The sequence below is a fragment of the Tursiops truncatus genome, chromosome 18 (genome assembly GCF_011762595.2).
Source record: "Tursiops truncatus isolate mTurTru1 chromosome 18, mTurTru1.mat.Y, whole genome shotgun sequence".
Classification (NCBI taxonomy): Eukaryota; Metazoa; Chordata; class Mammalia; order Artiodactyla; family Delphinidae; genus Tursiops; species Tursiops truncatus.
Window position 1 is genome coordinate 74772175 of NC_047051.1, and position 20369 is coordinate 74792543.

A 20369-nucleotide genomic window follows, 5' to 3' on the forward strand; every position below is an offset into this window, starting at 1 on the left:
GGGGCAGAGTTTCTCAGCCTTTGTTATTTCACTGTCGCTCCCCTCCATGGAAAAAAATGAATGAGGGAATGGGACTGGGGGACAAAATCTTAGCTGTTACAGTAGTTTGTGGCCCTTCAAGGATCAATCTTCCTGGACAAGCTTGGTTCTTGACAACTACTGAAAGAATGGTGGTCCTGCCTACACCCCATCCAAGTCCGTCTCTTCTGCATCAGTCTAGTGTTCCCCACTCCAGACTGAGGTGGTCATCCAATAAGCCCTTATGAAGCATCTGTTGTATGCCACCAATCTTGTCATAGCTAAGGGGGGTTTTGCCCATCAGAAGCCAGCGTCACCCTCTGAGGCAGAATCCACCTTGCTGAGAATGGACGCTTAGAGGGACACAGGGGCCAGAACCAGGGGGACTTGTATGAGCAAAGCACAGTGTTCAAGTTCAACGTGAAGCCACTGATGAGCTTTAAGGAGGGTGTTAACATGATCTGATTTAGGCTTTAAACATGAAAAAACGTATCAAGCAAGACTAGAGCTGGGAAGCCAGGCAGTGAACTTAAGGTCGTGACCTACCTGAGACAGAGCAGAGGTAGACGGATAGAGACGGTAGCTGAGGCAGAGAAGGGACGGAACCTCACAGGGACCTTCAGACAACAGTCTTATCATATTTAACTGAGTCAGAGTGAACTCTCCTTTAAAACCGGCACATTAGTTTAGGTCAGGAATGTGCGCCAGCTCTTCTGTGCAGGTGTGAATTTGCTGCACAGAATATGTGTGGCGCTCCAAAAGATGGAAAAGACCATATGATATTGCTTATATGTGGAATCTAAAAAGAAAAAGAAAAGAAAAGGTACAAATGAACTTATTTACAAAACAGAGATAGAGTCACAGATGTAGAAAACCAACTTATGGCTACCAGGGGGGCAAGGGAGGGGGAGGGATAAACTGGGAGACTGGGACTGACATATGCACACTACTATATATAAAATAGATAACTAATAAGGACCTGCTGTAGAGCACAGGGAACTCTACTCAATACTCTGTAATGGCCTGTACGGGAAAAGAATCTAAAAAAAGTGGATGTATGTATATGTCTAACTGATTCACTTTGCTGTACACCTGAAACTAACGCAGCATTGTAAATCAACTCGACTCCAATAAAAGTTATAGAAAAAGGTGGAAAGGACCTGGCCCTGCTGGAGTTGAAAGCAGAAGACAGTTCATGAAAGTAAACATAGATGAGTCTCAAAGCAAGCGTGATCACACCACAGAACATTAGGAAAGCTCAGTAATGTTTCAAAAATCTAAAACTCTACAGATACTCTTAGAGAAGATGATGAGGATGAAGGGCTATGAGGGTTCACATTTTTAGAAGTAAAGCCGACATCCAGGTACATAAACGGCAGTAACGTTTCTGTTGCTGGCGGTGGCCATGCTCCGAGTTTGTGTCTGTACCCACCCCGGTGAGCACAATGGCTCCGATTGTGTTTATGCTGCTGTTAATCATTTATAACATCACATTCCACAGGGCAGGTGAATATTATTGACATCATTGAGCCCATTTTGTCAAAAAGACAGAGACTAAAGGTGCTCCCTAAATGAATCCATTAACTTACCCAGTGCACTTTCCTCTGTGGTTTTGGAGCTAATCAGCTTCGTCTGGGATTGGCACTGGTTTGGTTTGCACAACGTGTCGCTATGGGGTGAAGAGATTTGTTCTTTCTGTGAAGCACTCTTGACCATACTGGTACGATTTCCATAATGAAATAGTACATAGGATCACATAGTGCGTAATTCACTCGTAAGCACAAAATAGTAGTTTTCATTCATCACTGCTTGCTGTACAGGTCATACTGTTCTAGGTGAGAGTCATTAATTTCTCTTAACCTGTAATTATATGTAATTCGAGCCAAACCACTTTCTTCAAATACCAGAAGATACAGTACTCTTTTAGATGTGTGTAGCTGTAATTATCTTTTCTGCATTGAAGTTAAACTTCAAGAATAGTCTATTTATAACAAAGAGAAAAGAACTTGTATTTTAGTACAAATGTATCCTTTGAGGATGTTTAAAAGCACATTCAGAGCCAGACTGAACATTAGAATATTTATATTTAGTAGTTTTTCAAAGCCACCATGAAAATGTAAAATCCTGTAGTATTATTAATAAATATAAATATGCAAAATAGTGGTCTTCTGTAGAAACTTAAGGAATCAAAGAAGCAAACGGGGCAAATATGTGAATTCAGCCTGAAAAAGATGGCTTTTAGTTAAATGGTTGTTTTACTGAGCTTCCTCAAAGGATAAAGCAGATTCTGTCCATCCTTGTGGTCCTGGAGCCTGGCACAGTGCCTGGTATTAGGAAGGCCCTAGGCACATGTTTGATTTGTGACTGGAGGGATGGAGGGGTGGATAGATAGAAGGATGGAGGGGTGGATGGAAGAATGGAGGAATTAAGGGAGGGGTGGAAGGATGGATGGAGGAATTAAGGGAGGGATGGAAGGATGGAAGGATGGATGGAGGAATAGAAGGATGGATGGAGGGGTGGAAGGATGGATGGAGGGATGTAGGGACAGAAGGGTAGATGGATGGAAGGATGGAGGGATGGAAGTATGGATGGAGGGATTGATGGAAGGATGGAGGGGTGGATAGAGGGATGGGTGGAAGGATGGAGGGATGGAAGGATGAATGGAGGGACGGGTAGAAGGATGGAGGGATGGGGAGATGGATGGAGGGACAGATGGGTGGATGGACGAATGGTGAGTGAATAGATGGATAAGACAGACAGGTGGTAGGATAGGTGGGTGAATAAATGTGAGGCAGGAAAACCAGGAAAAGATATGAGATACAATGCACCTAGGTACTACATGAAAATGATAGCTAACCAGGAATGTGTGAAGCACTGTCCATAGCGTGCCTGTGGGAATGCTGGGGTTTGGGAGGCTGCGTCTGTTTGAAAGAGACTACCTGGTACAGAAAGGAGAAAGATGTGTGTTTTAAAGGAACACAGTGACATTCTCAGATCAGCAGGAAGAAAAACAAACCTGATGGGAGAGAGACACAGACATCAAAACACATAAAAAAGTGTGTTGTTCTTATGATTGCCAATAAAGCTATTTTAAAAACTGAACAGATTGACACTGGTGGGGCACTTTAAGAGATAGATACCAGGGCATTTTTTGAAATTCTAATATTACAGTAAAAGAAGTTGACTACTTTTAATCTAGCTATGATATATCTTGTCTTTAAACGGGAAGTATTTGTTTGAACAATGCTTAATGTTTTTAGAGCAAAGGAGATTAAAATTTTTTAAGCATAATTTTTTGTCTGTAATAACGAGCATAAAGCATTTTGCAGCAAAGGTATAAGCATCCACAATAAACTGTTTCTCATTAAAATATAATCTGGTAATTATATGTGGTAGTTATTAATAAAAAACCTTCCAGTAATATGACATACAAGACATACGAAACATACGAGATAGCATCTCACATAACAGTGGCAGCAGCGGTGACACCATTCAGTAAGAACCCTGTGCTCAGATGCTGTAGGCCCTTGACATTGTCTGCGCAAGCCTTGAATTGGTTCCTGCTCTCAGGGAGTATGTGGGAAGTTAGAATAAGAGTCAATAGCATCTCTTTTAGAGGAGTGAAATGTGTTAGATCTTCAGAGATTAATAAAGATCATATTATGGAGGGCTTTGAATACTAAACCCTGAAGTATGCATTTTAGCTTAGAGGCAACATAAAACCACGGAAGGTTTCTGGAATATTAATGAACTGGAGGCAGTGGGCAAGGTGAGTCCAAGAGTAGGTAAAGAATTAGAGGATGAAATAGGCCCTAGATTTTGGTTACAATTACACCAGAATGTGATGGTACCAGAAATATGGAACTTAACGTCTTTGTTTCTTGAACTGCATGAGATGCATTTTTCTAAAATGAATGAATTCCTGTAGTTTAAACAGATATAATTTTTTAAAGATTCATTTATTTGAAGTAAATTAAATTTTAAACATCTGAGTTCATGTGGTAGCTCATGTCCCTGAAAATCACTTTCTTTGAAATTCTGCTTTTTCCATTTTGTCATTCCATCTACTTTCCTTCACCCAATATGTCTAAATTATGACCTTTGTATTTTTCCAACATTATTCTAGTCCACAAATACTTCACAGTCAAGTTGAACATTCAGACAGGTATACCAATAATGACAAAACCGGGAATTCAGTGGTATTCTAGAGATATCTTCAAGGTACATTAGTGACATAGACACACTACTGTAATGAATTCATTGTTATAAAGTATACACTAGACTGAGAGTTCATGAAGCCATCTGGGTTTTGAAGGATGAACAGGGGCTTACCGAGTAGATGATTCAGAGAGAGATGAAGACAAATAAACAGTATACCTTAAGCCAGAGGAAGAAAACAAGTTCCCCTTTTGGAATGGTAAGAACTATGATATAGTTTGAGAATAGATAAACTTGAATGCATTGAAAAAGGATCTTACTACAGAAAGTCTAACAAACATTTCTAAAGAGTTTGAGCAATATCCTGAAAATCATGACCTGCTATTAAATAATTTTTTTTTTTTTTTTGCGGTACGCGGGCCTCTCACTGTTGTGGCCTCTCCCGTTGCGGAGCACAGGCTCCGGACGCGCAGGCCCAGCGGCCACGGCTCAGGGGCCCAGCCGCTCCGCGGCATGGGGGATCCTCCCGGACCGGGGCGCGAACCCGCGTCCCCTGCATCGGCAGGCGGACTCTCAACCACTGCGCCACCAGGGAAACCCCTATTAAATAATTTTAAGCATGAAAGTAACATAGCGAGATTGATGTTTAGAAAGATCACTCTGGAGATAGTTCTGCCCGTGGTCTGCCAATCAGTGAGGGGTGGTCAGATGGGGGATGTCCCCAAAAAGGTGAGGCCAGTGCTGTGCGCATCCGGCCATGGAAACGGGAAGTATGGGTCCCTTTACGCTCCCAAGAAGGGCAGCCCTCCTCTGCGTCTGCCTCTCTGTGATTGAAAGCAGTAATCAGGGATGATGGTGAAGGGACGGAGCGCCAGGGGAGGAACCTCACAGGTGCCTCCACATCTCTCTCTACCGCAGCGTCCAGTCCGCCTACACTCCATGGCAACCGCCCATCCGGCCCTTGTCTGTCCTCCTACAGCCTACATCTCTGAAACAATCCCTGGAAACTAGCGATAATCGAAACTTTCGAAGTCATCGATGACAATTGTGTTTAATCTTTTAAAATCTGTCACTTCAAAGAAGAAAAAAACAAAAAACCTAATGGTTTTCTAATAAAAATAGCAAAGACTCTAATTCACAGGTGGTTTACTTTTACAGGAGTCAGGATGACATTACCATTTTCATCTCACATAGGAGATGACGCATCTGGGAGTTGCACTTTGCATCTAGGGAACACAAGCAGAGGACTCAGTAGGAGGACGTGTCAACCTCTCCTTTTCTCTGGTTGTGAGAGCATCTTTTTATAAGAGAATGCAGCCAAAATCAAGAATGTAGGTGATCTGAACATTTGGTCTCATTCAGATGAATCTTAATTTGTTGGATTTGATATAGCATACTAAGGCGCTGATTACAGAGAAACTGTACATGAATTCATCACGGAGACAAAATTAAAATGGCCAACACTTTTCTCCTAGTCAGTGTCATTAATAGACAGTGTAAATCCTTGAAAATTTTGGGATCTTGTCTGGGTTTTTCCTGATGAAGATAGATTCCTAGATTTATGTCCCACTAATCCACAGTATCAGTGAGAGCAGAGGCCGTAAGGACTAAAATGTATTATTCAGAACGGTTTCTGCGGAAGGAATCTGAAATACTACTAAATAGCTAATTTCATTCTTTAAGGAGAAAGAAACATTTACTAAAAGACCAGCACAGCCAAACAAATGCTAAAATTTCTAGCGAGCATCTCCAGATATAGGCGACATAAGTCATGTGGTAAGCAATAAAAATAAAGAATGAACGAATCTACCTATTGGATAACTGTAAAGTGAACCCAAATAGCTAAATAAAATTTTTTTTAAATCATCTGAATGCGATGGCAGTACAATACCCAGCCGTTTGCACAAAGTCTTCAGCTGTGTCTTAGCAGGACACTTGCAGTGTGGATTCAGACTCCCTTCTGCCCGCCCTCCCACTGGATCAGAAACCCAGAAGCCCTCCTCACTCACAAAGCCCTTGGTTTTACCTGCGCAGGGAGAATTTCCATGAGTGTAACCACACCAGAATCTCACCAGGAGCTTGGGAGTGGCCCCGTCCTCTGGCTCCCACCTTCCCTGTGTCTGCCTGTCTAGCATCCCACCTTCCCTCATACGTGTCCTGTGACTCACGTTCCCATCCTCTCCTCATTTTCCCAAACCGTGGATCCCAGCAACACCTCCTTTTTTTGCTGCCTCCGAGTCTGGCCTGACAGGCAGATCTGCCATGTGAAACACTCAGACCACTTCTTAACTACCCACTACTGAGTCCTGTGAAATTCCTAATCATTGCGAGAAAATCCATTTCATCCATGTTTACTCCCCTTCAAATTTAGCTTTCCTATGTGACCTGACAACTGCCTATTTCCTGAAAATACTCTACTACGAGGTTTCACTTTTTGTCATCTTCCTTGTCTTGGTAGAGGAGAGCAGTGCAGCTGAATCATTGCCCCCGACGTTCTAGCTTATGCTTTTTTTCTTTTATTCCCTCCATGGTTTATCCTATCACCTACTGAGTTCCAGGACTTATTTCCAGCCTGATGAATGACTTCTGGGCCTGGCTTACGTGTTCATCGTCCATCATACCTTCTTTTCATCCTTGAGGACATTATCATCTGTCTCGGTGACTCATCTTATCCTAAGACCTCAGAATTCCTTGTCTTCTGTTTCTAATCTGAATCCACCTTCCCCACAACCCCACCACTTGTGAAGTGCAAGAATTCATATTCTTCAGGAGATTTAAATCTACATGTGCAATGGCAGATACCTAATGCAGGACAGTAAGTGGAACAGTCATTCATAGCGTGCTGTGGGAACACAAATGAAGGTCACCCCAGCCCTACTGGACGTGGAGAAAAGGATATCAAAAATCCACTCCTGGGGGCTTCCCTGGTGGTGCAGTGGTTGAGAGTCCGCCTGCCGATGCAGGGGACACGGGTTCGTGCCTTGGTCCGGGAAGATCCCACATGCCGTGGAGCGGCTGGGCCCGTGAGCCATGGCCGCTGAGCCTGCGCGTCTGGAGACTGTGCTCCACAACGGCAGAGGCCACAACAGTGAGAGGCCTGCGTACCGCAAAAAAAAAAAAAAAAAAAAAAATCCACTCCTGGAGGTGGGGTAAAAGGTAAATAGAAGTTGGCCAACAGACAAGCAACAGTTGTAGAATCTTCCAAACCCAAATAATTGATTTCATTATACTGTCCTGCTCAGAGCCCAGCCCAGCAACCCATTTCTCCGGCCAGTTTTAAGCAGGAACTTTATAAATTTTGAATACAGTTTCCAAAATTATTTTCATAAAAGTTAGACGGGATCCTCTTTAAATCTTTTAGTGTATACCCAGTGTTCACAGGAAAATGTCTGTTCTTCACTATGTGGCCACCGGTTACCTGTGTAGCCCCTTCCCTCATCACACTGCACAGGGCTGCACCTCGAGATGGTTTGTCGTCTTCTGTTCCTTGCCTAGTTTCTCTGTCCCACATTCATCTTTTCCCATCATCCCTGGAAAATTTTTATATCCCCAAATCTAGCACAATTCTCAAGATAAACCTACTTTGATTTTTGGAACGGCTGTTAGAAATGTCACTAGATGATCTTATTTGCAAAGCAGAAATAGAGACACAGACGTAGAGAACAAATGTATGCATACCAAGGGGAAAAGGGTTGTTGGTGGGATGAATTGGGAGATGGGGATTGATACATATACACTATTGATACTCTGTAGAAAATAGATAACTAATGAGAACCTACTGTAGAGCACAGGGAACTCTACTGACTGCTCTTTGGTGACCTAAATGGGAAGGAAAACCAAAAAAGAGGGGATATATGGATACGTATAGCTGATTCACTTTGCTGTACAGTAGAAACTAACACAACATTGTAAAGCAACCGTACTCCAATAAAAATTTTAAAAATAAAATAAAATAAGTTGATTAAAAAAAAAAAAAGAACAGGGTAAGGAGTAAAAATAAACCAAAATCCAATCCAAGACCAAAAAAAAAAAAAAGTCGCTAGAAGAGATCTTAGTCATCCCATGCAGCTGTCTTCCTGCCCGGGGTCTCCACTGAATGAAGGGAGTAGAACTAGAATCCAGCTCTTCCACCACCATCCGGAGGTCTTGTCCCCATGGTGCGCTCCCTTCATATGTTAGTTCTCCCAGAGTGGTCATTACTGCTTCTACCCGTTCTGTAGTATCGCTGCCTCTAACTCTCTGGGAGTTTCATTTCGGAACCCAAGTTTGCGTGAATTTTGCTTCGGGGATTGAGTTTCCTGCAGCGAGTTACATACCACAGTCGACAATGAACAGAAAGATGACACGCTCCCTCCTTCCCAAAGCCTGCCTCACAGATTTGCTCTGTGGTGCTCACAGACAGTACCAACTGTTCTTCCTGTTGACTGCCAAAATCATTCAGCAGTTGGGAAGAAAAAAAAAAAACTCTATGAATTATGGAAAATCACTAGGGAGAGAGAATGGCACTACAATGGGGGGAAAAAGTGACAATTCTCTGTGGCCACCCATTCAAGTACCCGCCTCGAATCTCAACCAATTTAAAGAAAACTAAATGAAGAAGGACATCTAGTCAACCAGGGGCCTCTGAAACAGGAGAGCGGTTGAGGGCTTGTCCTGTCCATCCAAGTGGCTAGCCCGACTGCCATAATGCAAGATTTGAGTCTCAATCTCTTGCAAAACCGCGTGCTTCATTAAGACGACAAATCTTGGCTAAGGGGAGAGCTACATAAGATGGGAAGTGACAAAAGATGTTCGGAGTAAACTCCGTTTCCATGTGAAAAGCTTCATAAGCTACCTCTGGCCAAGCGCTCTAATGGCAAGTCTGACCTGTCAGCCTTTCTGGTACCTAATGGTGTGTATAAACGTACCAGCTTCGGGTGCCCCTTTGACATCTGACACAGGCTGCGGGGGTAAGTGGTGGTGTCAGCATTTTAGTGTCCGCAGCCCATGCTTGGGAGCACACGTGTTGGTCTCTCATCTTCACGGTGTTTGTCTCAAGTGCTAAGAAGACGACTATGAACGTATCACAAGGTTTGCCTGAGCTGTATTTTTTCTGTATCTAACAGGACGTCACCTCTGTGTGTCCACAGCTCTTCATGTTAGTATTTCCCAGGCTCTTCTGCAGTTATTGACGTCTGAGCATTTCCACTGTGAGCGTTTCCATTGTGAAGGGCATTCCTCACACCTACCACAGCCCTGTGAATTCTTAGAAAATAAGCACAACACACCAGAAAATTATTTTGAAGACGTGTGGATATGGCTTATTGTTATGTGTTTTTCAGAACTTTCTCTGACAGTGCTTCTCATCAATAGTGGAACATTTGGACTGGCTTGCACACCACCAGGGCTTTTACTAGAAACTGATTCGGTAACATGCTGAAATTCCTTTTTTAAAATTCTAGACACGAATGTTCATTGTATAGCTACTGTTTAGGCAGGCGTCTAGAAGATTATTGCTCAGAGATGACGACGTGAAGACTTTTTACTTTTGTGCTGCGGTTCTATCACTGCAGTTGTATAAACATTTGATTTATAATAACATATGGTGTAGTAGAAGAAAAATCATTGAAATGAAACAGTTTTGTGCATCACGTTTAAGTTGTTTCTGTTTTTGGTCTTTTTGTTTGTTCACTTTTCCTTTTCACAGACGCAACCTCCCTGCTTTGAGTTGCGGAAAGAAAAGGATCATAAAATAAAGATAAGGGTTTAGCTCTGGGATTTGGGAATTCATTCATGGGAAAGGTTGTATCTTCCAATGAAGAGTCAAGGCCCGTGTTTTCCCTTTGTGCTGCAGGGGGCAACCACGACAGCTGTGGTGTATGGGTATTTGCAAACATTAGTGACAATGTATACACACAGCAAACATACTTATTAGAACAAAAGCTTGGGGATTCTCACAAAATGTAGAAGTGTTACAAGAATACGGCAGATGCACTGGGATAACTTTTGTGAGCTTTGCTCCTTCGAATCCTTTTCTGGAAAAACCTCTTGCCTGATTATTTTCCCATTGTTATTTTGGCATCTTCACGCTGTTAAATGTTTCCCTGCTGTTTGCCTTTTAGATCGGTGTTCGAAAAGTATTTCTGAAATACTGGCATGCCAACCAGCTAAACGATTTGTGCCTACAGCTGCAGAGAAAAATTATCACCTGCCAAAAAGGTAACAGTTACACACGTCACAGTAACAGTTCAGTGACATTTCTGAACTTTGATGAGTCGGAAAATACAAAATCATTTAGTGAACCCCCAAGTTTAAATGTTAGGGAAACCTAACATTTAGGTTAACCTAAATATTAGAGTGGACCCTGCCATGGCCCTATGTCCATCCATCCCATGGCGCTACCTTCAGGCAAATAAATAGGTTTCAGGAGTTTCAGAAGCACTGTAGCTAAGTTGGCTATTTACTTGTCTCTAGATCAGAGTGTGCGGCCACAGCTCGTGCTTTATTTCATGATCATTCTATCTGTAATTCTGCATCACATTTTCACCTAAGTCATAGTTTGGAAGAGGGGCTATACGTACCTTGTATTTTATGCATTCCTCACCTGTAAAATATTCATGCTTGCTGACCCTCCAAGAAGCACAGGACAAGAAGAGTGTGCCTTTGAACCCACAGTGGGGAAGAAAACACAACCCATGTGACAGTCGGGCGCAGCTCTGGAGCCAGACTCCTAGGCCACGCCAGTCAGCGCCCCTTGGTATGCTAGAGTTTGGAGGACTGCCACAGCCCATTAGCCAATGTATGCCTTGGATTTATGTATGCCTTGTAATTTAAGTAATTCCATGTATGCCTTGGATAAATGCTTGACTATTTTTCCTTTGTGAAGGGATAATAATATTTGGACTGTTAACTTTGAGAGCAGATAGCATCTATTTCATGTTAACTTTGAGAGTCCATTTAGATTTTTTTTTTCTATCAAAACCCAAGTGACCGCCAAAAATAGGTACATTTTAAAAATCGTAACTATGCCTCACATAAAACATACATACTTAATAGATTTTTAATTTGCTTAATAGTTTAATTGTATTATATATCTCTAAAGAAAGGTAAAAAGGGGAGAAATTAATCTACAGGCTAACTTTTGGTGGAAGCAACCGTGATGAGCTTAGCTCTCTAATCTATCTGAAACTATTAAAAACAAGTGCATCTCAGAGAACACGGAAAACTGCCTCACCCTGTTCAAGCCTCTGTCTATGCGAGCCCCTGGGGGATTCCTTCAGGCACACCCCTGGCTGAAACCTCTGATGGGTCCCATCATTTTCTGATGATAAAATGTCCTGCTATATGCTGGTCCCTCAGACAGACTCGGTTCAGAATTTAGCAAGTCCAGTCCACGGGAAGGTCAAAAGTCAGAATCTCATTCCAAGTTAAATCGTCCCTCTAGGCTCCCACCCTTACTTAGGTGCCCTCCGGGGAGGAGGGAACAGCTAAGGGGACAGGGCCGCCCCTCAGTCCGACCCACACCCATGTGACCTGGCCTGGGGTTTCTCTGGCCAGCAGGCAGGCAGGGGTTAACAGGCTCTCTGCATATGTGGGCGCCTTTCAGCCCTCACCTGTGCTACCCACCTGGGAACCGCAAAATCTCTCCTTTGGGTGCCACTTGGAACTCCCCGTTGACACTGCCTGTGGGCCTGGGTGCTCTCCAAGAGGAAGTCTCTTTAAATGACTCCTGGCAGGCGTCTCTGTCTCGATAAACAAGGTCTGGTGTCCTAGAAGCACAGTTGGGGACCCTGACAAGTGAGCCTCTCCCCGCAGAGCCGCCCTGCATTCAGCCCCTGGCAGCGTCGGCCTCCCAGGCCACCGTGTCCTCCAAACTCCAGACCATGTGGCAGGGTCTCTGGCTGGTTCCCTGAGGCCACTTTCACCAGCCTGGTGTTCAGGGGCGGTGGAGGGAGCCCCGGGTGAGGGAGGCCCTATGCAATCCTCGCTTCTCTCTGGGTTATAGGGTATAGGTTATACCTATATAGGGTTATAGGGTAATAGGGTAATTTGGGTTATAGGGTCATTTGCCATCTCTGTCCTCATCAGTGTAGGGAAGGGCTGGGCTCCCAAGTCTCCTTTTGACTCTGTCGCCTTTGCAATTCCTTTCTGTGTGGTCAGTCCAGGCATGCCCTGGGAGCTGGTTGGAAATGCAGAGTCTCAGGCCCTGCCCCAGAACTCCTGAATCAGAATCTGCATTTGTAGCCTCAGGCTGAAAGTGGGATGGGGAGAGTCTCCTTTACAAGACCAGTGCTCTACCCCCCGGGCTGTGGAACCAACCGAGAATTCCATTTAATACCGCGTTTATACATACATGGAGCGGGTATCACTTTCTCCTGGAAATTTTCCTACATGTAATTAGAAGGCGGCGTACTCTGTCTTCCATCAGGGGTGCCCGCTAGTAATGTCTCCTCTGGTTGGTTACAAATGTTAAGTCGCTGTGCCCTATGGACCTGAAACAGAAGAAATTAGCAGAACTGTAGTTCTTTCTTCACCCCTAATGATAAAAATTGAGAATGGTTTTTAATAAATGGATACAAACCACAATTTCCTATTGCATAAATGAAATAATGGCTGTTAAAGCATTTTTTTAGATTATAGGCTCTTAAATGCAAAGTATTAGTTATTGATTTTTATTTTTACATCTCTTAGAACCATTGCTTCAGTCCTTTTTGCTAGTTTGAAATTCATTCAGCATTTATATCATCTGGAGTCCTTTCCAGTTTTTTAAGGGTTCTCATTTTTTCTTTGTAAATATTGGGTGGCAGAGAGCTGTAGTTACACCTCAGTCTTAAATTTAATCATTTCAATTTCAAATTATTCCCAACAGAAGTTTCCTCTGACTATATACCTTCATTTTATCCTGCATGAAATTGTCAGAAAGAGACAAGTATTAATTATCTATTTGTGCCAAATTTATTTGTATGAATTGTCTCTTAGTAAAGGTACCATGTTTTAGCAACTAGTATAAATTTTTTTCTTTTAATTTTCAAAGATTGCTAGTGCAAAGTGTGAGAAAACAGGGTCTGGACACAGGACAGTGGATTCCCAGGTCTACGTGGATCCAATGAACAGTCCTGCTGTAGTTGGAGGTCAGCAGTCTGGCCTGTCCACATTAATCTTCCCTTTATTCCAAGAGATTACACATCTTAAATATACCCTCCCATTGTCAATGTCTAGATTCTGTTTAATGTAACAGGAATGAGCGAATGAACAGAGAGCAGGCCTTCTGCCTCTCTCTCTCACTGTGCCTGTCACGTGGCTGAAATTTCTACATTTTATTCCGCATTTTTGATTCCTGGGAGTCTGATTGTACCTTGAGCTGTTTAATTTTTTTCTCTTTTAGATTAGTTCAGCATGACTGTTTTTACAGTTATCTTAATACACTGCATTCCAAAGTAACTAAAGACTTAGTACTGCCATCTGAGAAAAAGTCTTGAGCATTTTAGACGTCTGCATATTATTTGCCTCTGAAGCCATACTTGTGGAAAGTTGCGTTCGCCCTTCCATCTTCTAATCGAGTAAAGGCATCTAAGTGAATATCCTAGACATATATAGACACCCACATATTTATTCTCCTGTAGCCGGGAATATTTTAAAGCACCTAATATTTTATAGGAGGAGAAGAAAGTGTCTTTGTTACCCACATTGGTTTTCCCTACAATTATAGCTCTTCCTATGATCCGAACAACTGCTTCTAATCACAGAAACTTAGAATGAGAAGGGACGCATCCTAGCATCAGATCAGCATTGCTCCCACTCATCTGTCAGAACACCCCTGAGCGGGGGCCATCCTGTTTCTTGAACTTGCCTGGGTACTGGGAGCTGACTCTCTCCCATGAGATGCCTGATCTGTTTACAACCTATGCTCATTGTTAAAACGCCATCTTCATATTGATCCCAGATGTGCTTCCCTGCACCTTCCCTGTTGTGACCTGCTCTCTGGAGAGCTACAGATTGCATCCACGTGGCTGCAAGGTAGAGTCTGGCCTCATAAGGGCAGAGATTTGAATCCCCGCTCTACCGTTCTTTGGTTGTGTTTACCTAGAGGAATCTTCTCAGCCTCACTGAGCTTCTCTTTCTTGGGGTACAAGATGGAGATACTGGTACATTAATGGCCATCGAGTTTGGGCACTGAAAGATGGGTTGGAGCGCCTAGCACGTGGCAGTGCCTTTACACGGTGGGCGTGACTTTTATTTTCAAGTCTTACATTTGTTACTGACACATAAGTGATTTCAAAGTGTGTTCATCCACCTGTTTCCCCCAATTCTTACACGTTTTTCTAGCCCTGCTTCCCCAGAAAGCAGAAGGATGACCCATATTTCTACACAGTCTCTTTCCAGAGCCTTAAATGCAGTGTTAGTTTTTCTAGGAGTTAAGTCACAATCCTGTTCGCAATATGTGCATGGTTTTCAAAGACTACATCCGTGAGCCTCAGACGTTTCTGTTATAATCTGATATAAAATAATGTGATTGGTGCATCCCCAAAACAGTCTGATGAGAGCCACACCCAGAATTCTCTGGGGTTTGGACTTAGTTCTTTCCATCAGTGTTCAGCCTGTGTTACCACAAGAAGGAGGGAAGCTTTATTAGACTATTACCTGCACGATCTCATTCAGGGTGAGGATTTTTGCCTCCACTGTTAGCATTACTGAATGTAGATATCTTTTTTAATATAAGGTTAGAATGTTTTAGTAAAGTCCTAGACTGGGTTAAATATATTTTATTTTAGAGCTGCTCCAACGTAATGTATTTGGACTTGTTGATGTACATCTGGGTTTTTTGCTTTTGCTCCTCTCGTTGACCCATCACTTTGTTCTTTTACTGAAGTTATCAGAGGATTTTTAGCACGTCAGCACTTGCATCAGAAAAGGAGCATTAGGCAGCAAGAGGTCACATCCATCAACAGCTTCCTGCAGATTACAGAGGACCTGGGGCTTAAGACCTATGATGCCCTGGTCGTGCAGAACGCCTCGGACATCGCCCGTGAGAATGACCGGCTCCGGAATGTAATGAACGCTACTTTCCACAAAGAGAAGTTGGAGGCCAGGAACAAGCAAGAGGAAGGAACCAAAAGGTAAAGGCAGATAGTGTGCAACTTCGGTGACCTACGCGATTGATCCTGGGGCGTCAAGAAAATGCCGATAGCCCTTAACGCCAAGTTCAATCACTTATGACCGTAGGGAGAGGAACAAGCACGTATGCATGCGCAGTGTGTTACATGAAACCTCCTGACACCTGAAAAGATGCTTTTCCCGGGCTTTCCTTCCACAAAATAGATGCTCTACGTGTTAGTTTAGGTCCCATGAAATAATTGCTTCTCCTACCGTGCTTGCATCACTGACCATCTCAAGCACAAAGTTTTAAGGCATCTAATCTTTACGTCTTAGCAAAGACACATAGCTTGGTTCTCGACATCTTTATGCAAGTGTCACGTATATAAATAAGGCTGACTCCTAGAAACTTCTGAAAACCTGACCCCCCAAATGGAGAAGACACTCTAAAAACACAAGAGCAGTGAAATCAATGAATGGTTGCCTGTATTATATTTCCCTTAGGAAACTGTCACATCTTCTTTGCCAAAAAGGAAAGCTCTGGGGAAAGATTTTTAATTTAAAGTTCACGTTGGACGCTGAGCTTGAAATAGACATGTGAAGAAAACTAAGTCCTTCTCCACTTTTCCACTCTTGTCTCTCTGTGACAGACGAGGACACCCGTGATTTACAATCCTCCCTGGGTCTTTCCATCCTAATTTGCTGTCAGGGAGATGTTTGTTTTTCCATAGGAACTTAGTAATGTCTAGTTGTTTCTCCCTGAAAGTGACCCCCCTTTGCCTTGACTGTGATGTCGAATGATTTTTTATTAAAGTGGAAGTGGTGGTGTGTCTCTCCCTAATTAGCCTCAAATATCTCAGTGATTAAATACTGAAAAAATTCCCTTTGTACGGAAAACTGTAATTAAACATTACAGGGAAAACAAATTATCCACCGAGCGCCACGCTTTCGTCTTCAGCTAGTTCATTTCCTATATGGGCGTCTGGCTCTGCCTGGCAGTAGGTCCCAGCTCTGTTGGTGTTCTGCCTCACAAGATATAATTATAGAAACAAATGCTCGGAGACTCCTGGCGAAATGAATGCATTGGCATCTCCCTGGCACATGATTCCATTGACATGTGAAGCCAGAAGGAATTGTTTTTAACCAGATAACTATTAATTTTATAGGACTTCCAGAATAATATTTATTATTTTCTCTGCTGGAGCTAAACAGCCACCCCAATTTCTCCGTTTCATTATGTATTCATTTGCCTGATATAAAATTAAGTGAAGAAGTATTTGTCTATTTATTTATTGAAAACCAGCAGTTCACTTGGCATTGGGCAACCAGATGGAATAACAGAAGAAAAATAACAATTCTGCACATAATTAAATAATTGCGGATGGAATTTAAATGGCAAGGGAGAGAGAGAGAGAGAGAGAGACAGGGAAAATGAAAATCTTTGATCGTTTTAAGTAAAGCATCTGCTCTTTTGCAAGGGCAAACAGAGATAACTCCCAGCATCTGATGCATCAGTAACTCTCTATTAAGATGGATTTCCCAGAAATTATCATTCAGATTGAAATCCTGGCTTTTTGATTTGCTTAATAATCAGGGTGTGAAAACTTCACTCAGCGAATGCCTGATAGCAAATGTGGCATTCCTTACGACATCTTGGGTTCCGGTGAGATTTTTTTCTAAAGTAATAATGAAGAGTCTCGAACGTGTTTATTTATCACGAAGCAAGGGCTGGAAGGATGAAGTGGCTTCCTCTGGATGCGCTGGATACCAGAGCGCTGCACGCATCCTCCAGCCTCGGCGGGAAGGCTGTTTACCAAAAAGCTGTGATTACGTCTGCTTGAGCCGGTTCATTGTTCCCATCTGAATAATGCATCTGGGTCTCTCTGGCGGGGCTGTTTGTGTTTGTTTCCCCACGCACACCCAGAGCTGAAGACAAGGGTGGACCCAGGCGCCTCCACTGCAGCTTCGTCCCAGTGCCCATGGCGGTAGACAGCCTGGTCCAGTCCCAGGCTGGCCCATCCACCCCGTCTCCTTCTCTGCACTCGGTGCTCAGCCTGGATGACAGCAGCGGCCTCCCATCACCACGGAAACAGCCTCCGCCCAAGCCAAAGAGGGACCCCACCACGCGGCTGAGCGCCTCCTATGAGGCCGTGAGCGCCTGCCTGTGGGCTGTCACCAAGGACTCCTCCAATGAAGGTTAGCCTCGGGGAAGGGGGACCCCGACCCCCGTTGGGTTACTGATGCTTGATTTCCGGTCTTTGAGTGCGCCGCGGCAGTACTTTGCCCTAATGTATTTTTAGTAGAATTAAATCCGTTGTTGGCTTGCCAGGGCCCCCCCCGCTTTCTTTTTAAATTTTTATTTATTGATTTTTGGCTGCGTTGGGTCTTCGTTGCTGCACGCGGGCTTTCTCTAGTTGCGGCGAGCGGGGGCTACTCTTCATTGCGGTGCACGGGCTTCTCATTGCGGTGGCTTCTCTTGTTGCGGAGCACGGGCTCTAGGCGCGCGGGCTCAGTAGTTGTGGCTTGCGGGCTCTAGGGCGCAGGCTTAGTAGTTGTGGCGCACGGGCTTAGCTGCTCCGTGGCATGTGGGATCTTCCTGGACCAGGGCTCGAACCTGTGTCCCCTGCGTTGGCAGGCAGATTCTTAACCACTGTGCCACCAGGGAAGCCCACCAGGGGCCCTTTAATCATTAAACATAAATAATATTAATTCTAATCTCTAAGCCTCTTAGGGAAAAGCTACTTATATATCATTTCCTTAACTCCTCTCCCGACTTCCACATTGAATGAGGAGCCTCAAACCAGAACAATTCAGAGAGTCGGTCGCTCGTCCACGTAAACTTTTGTGAATTAAAAAGCTAAAAAGATTCATCTGGCTTCCCTGGTATCACAACTTAATTAAAAATTAAGCCTGCTTTATCACCACACAGTAAAGTGAAACGATTCATGCAGAGGAGAATCATGACTCAGCAAAATTCAGTGAGTGAAACTTTGGGGACTAGACAACAAAGGTCTCTGCATCGGTGGTCTAGACGTATTTATGCAAAACCACAGTTTATTCTCAATTAATTCTCTCATAGATTAGTTCATGTGATATTATTGCTTAATTTTTAATTTTTAGAATTGTGAAAAGCAGAGGAAGTCCTTCTTTGCAGAACATTTACTAACTTCACAGATTTTACTTATCACCCATGAGTATGAGGTCCTATTCTAGGCCCAGGAAGGTACACAATAAATAAAACAAAGTTATCTTCCCCCATGGGGTTGGCATTCTAGTGGGGAAGACAGATGGTAAACACAATAAACAAATAAATACACGGAATAGTTTAACAACTGTTTTTTTTTTTTTTTTTTTTGGCGGGGCCTCTCACTGCTGTGGCCTCTCCCGTTGCGGAGCACAGGCTCCGGACGCGCAGGCTCAGCGGCCATGGCTCACGGGCCCAGCCGCTCCGCGGCATGTGGGATCTTCCCGGACCAGGGCACGAACCCGTGTCCCCTGCATCGGCAGGCAGACTCTCAACCACTGCGCCACCAGGGAAGCCCCGAGTCAACACCTTTTATGCCCAGTCCTGTTCTTATTAACACGTGCCTTTCCTAGAGGTTTTCATCCAGTATATACGGTCATAGTGAAGAGAGGCCGGCCAGAGGGCTCGTTTTTCTTCTCTACCTTTGTGCCTGAAAAGCTGGAAGCAATTTTATGGGCCAGTAAATTTTAACACTCGTTTGCAAACTATTAACAAGCGAGAGCCAACTGTTTGAAAGTGTGATTTTTAAAAGTTCGGGGTTGCTTTTTGCAAACAGAGACTAGGAAAGGAAGAACAGAGCCGCGACTTCTCTTCTTTGCAGGGAAGCTCCCAGCTGAGGGCTTTGCTGAAGAACTGAGTATCTAAACCCAATGTGACGGCTTTCTCCCCAACACAGGGACCCCTGGATGGTGAAATAGCACAGGACAGGTTTTGGGGGGCAGCTCTAGGCGCCACCACTTACGCCTGGTGATGTGAGATGCATACCCAGCCTCCCTCAGACTCCAGCCACCCGCTCCTTAGAAATAACACCCGAGGAATCCGTATTTCTTAGAATTGCCGTACAGCTTCCCTTTGTAACAAAACACAGTTTATATGTATAGACACGAGAATGGTTCAGCTGTGTGGCTTCATTTGGAAATAGCGTTACATGTCATTCCCTTTTTTATTGTCTTGTTTATAAATTTATTCTAGAATAGCACTTGACACCCAGTAAGCACTCAGTAAATACTTATTGAACAAATAAATCAATAGAATAGAAAAATATTTCTTTGTGCTGCTTTCGTGAAAGCGGAACTAGCTTCTTATCAGTAAATCGAAATGAGCACAATTTGGCAAGTTTCAACATGTACCCTTGAGATTTGTCAGACTTTGTCAGCATTATTTTTAACAGAATCCCCTTTATAATATTTTTTTCTCTTACCTGAAATCTGATGAAAATTAGGTCCTCCGTGAACGCTGCCCTGAGAATGTGTGACGGGGCATAACAGGAGAACATAATTATGTTTCACAACTTATGGCTCATTTGTCCATTCAACACATGTTAATTCAGTGTATTCCACTCCCCCAGGGCCTTAGAGACCAGTGGGCTAGGAAAATGGGCAAACAAATTATGAGAGAGGCAGAGTAACAGCAAGGGCACCAAAGAGCACAGAGCAGGAGGGGCTAACCCTCACTGGGACCTGTGGAAGGGGTCGAGAAGGACATTTAAGAGGCCTTACACACGTGGAGGGCAGTCAGTGGGGAAAGATGGGCCGAGAGCAAAGGTAACAGACTCCTCCCTCAGAGAAATGACCTAGCAAGGTTGTAATCTATCGCAGCTCAGTAGAAGCCCTTCTTGTCCAGTTTGTAAGCTGGTTGCAAATCGATGCTGACCTCACTCAAGTATGCAACAGGCCCACCAGCCAGGGAACTGGCTTTATCTAGGCATCCTTCATGTCTTAGGTCCTGAGAAGGGCACACAGTTTGCTCTGAAACTGGGCAAAATCACACTGGAAGAGTTGGAAAACAGAGGATAACAACACACACAGATACAGGTATTTTCTCCATGAACGATCTTCTCATTTCTTTCTTCTCATAGATTTAACATGTAGGCATC

The 20369-nt window shown here is 43.6% G+C and overlaps 1 protein-coding gene across 1 annotated transcript in view; it reads left to right on the plus strand.

Annotated features, from left to right (window-relative positions):
• Positions 1 to 20369, plus strand: part of MYO16 (myosin XVI) — a 151931-nt gene that overhangs the window by 124038 nt on the left and 7524 nt on the right. Inside the window, exons 16-18 of the mRNA XM_073795051.1 lie at positions 10278 to 10374; positions 15026 to 15272; positions 17174 to 17445. Of these exons, the coding sequence (XP_073651152.1) occupies positions 10278 to 10374; positions 15026 to 15272; positions 17174 to 17445 (616 nt within the window). The remainder of the gene's footprint in view (positions 1 to 10277; positions 10375 to 15025; positions 15273 to 17173; positions 17446 to 20369) is intronic.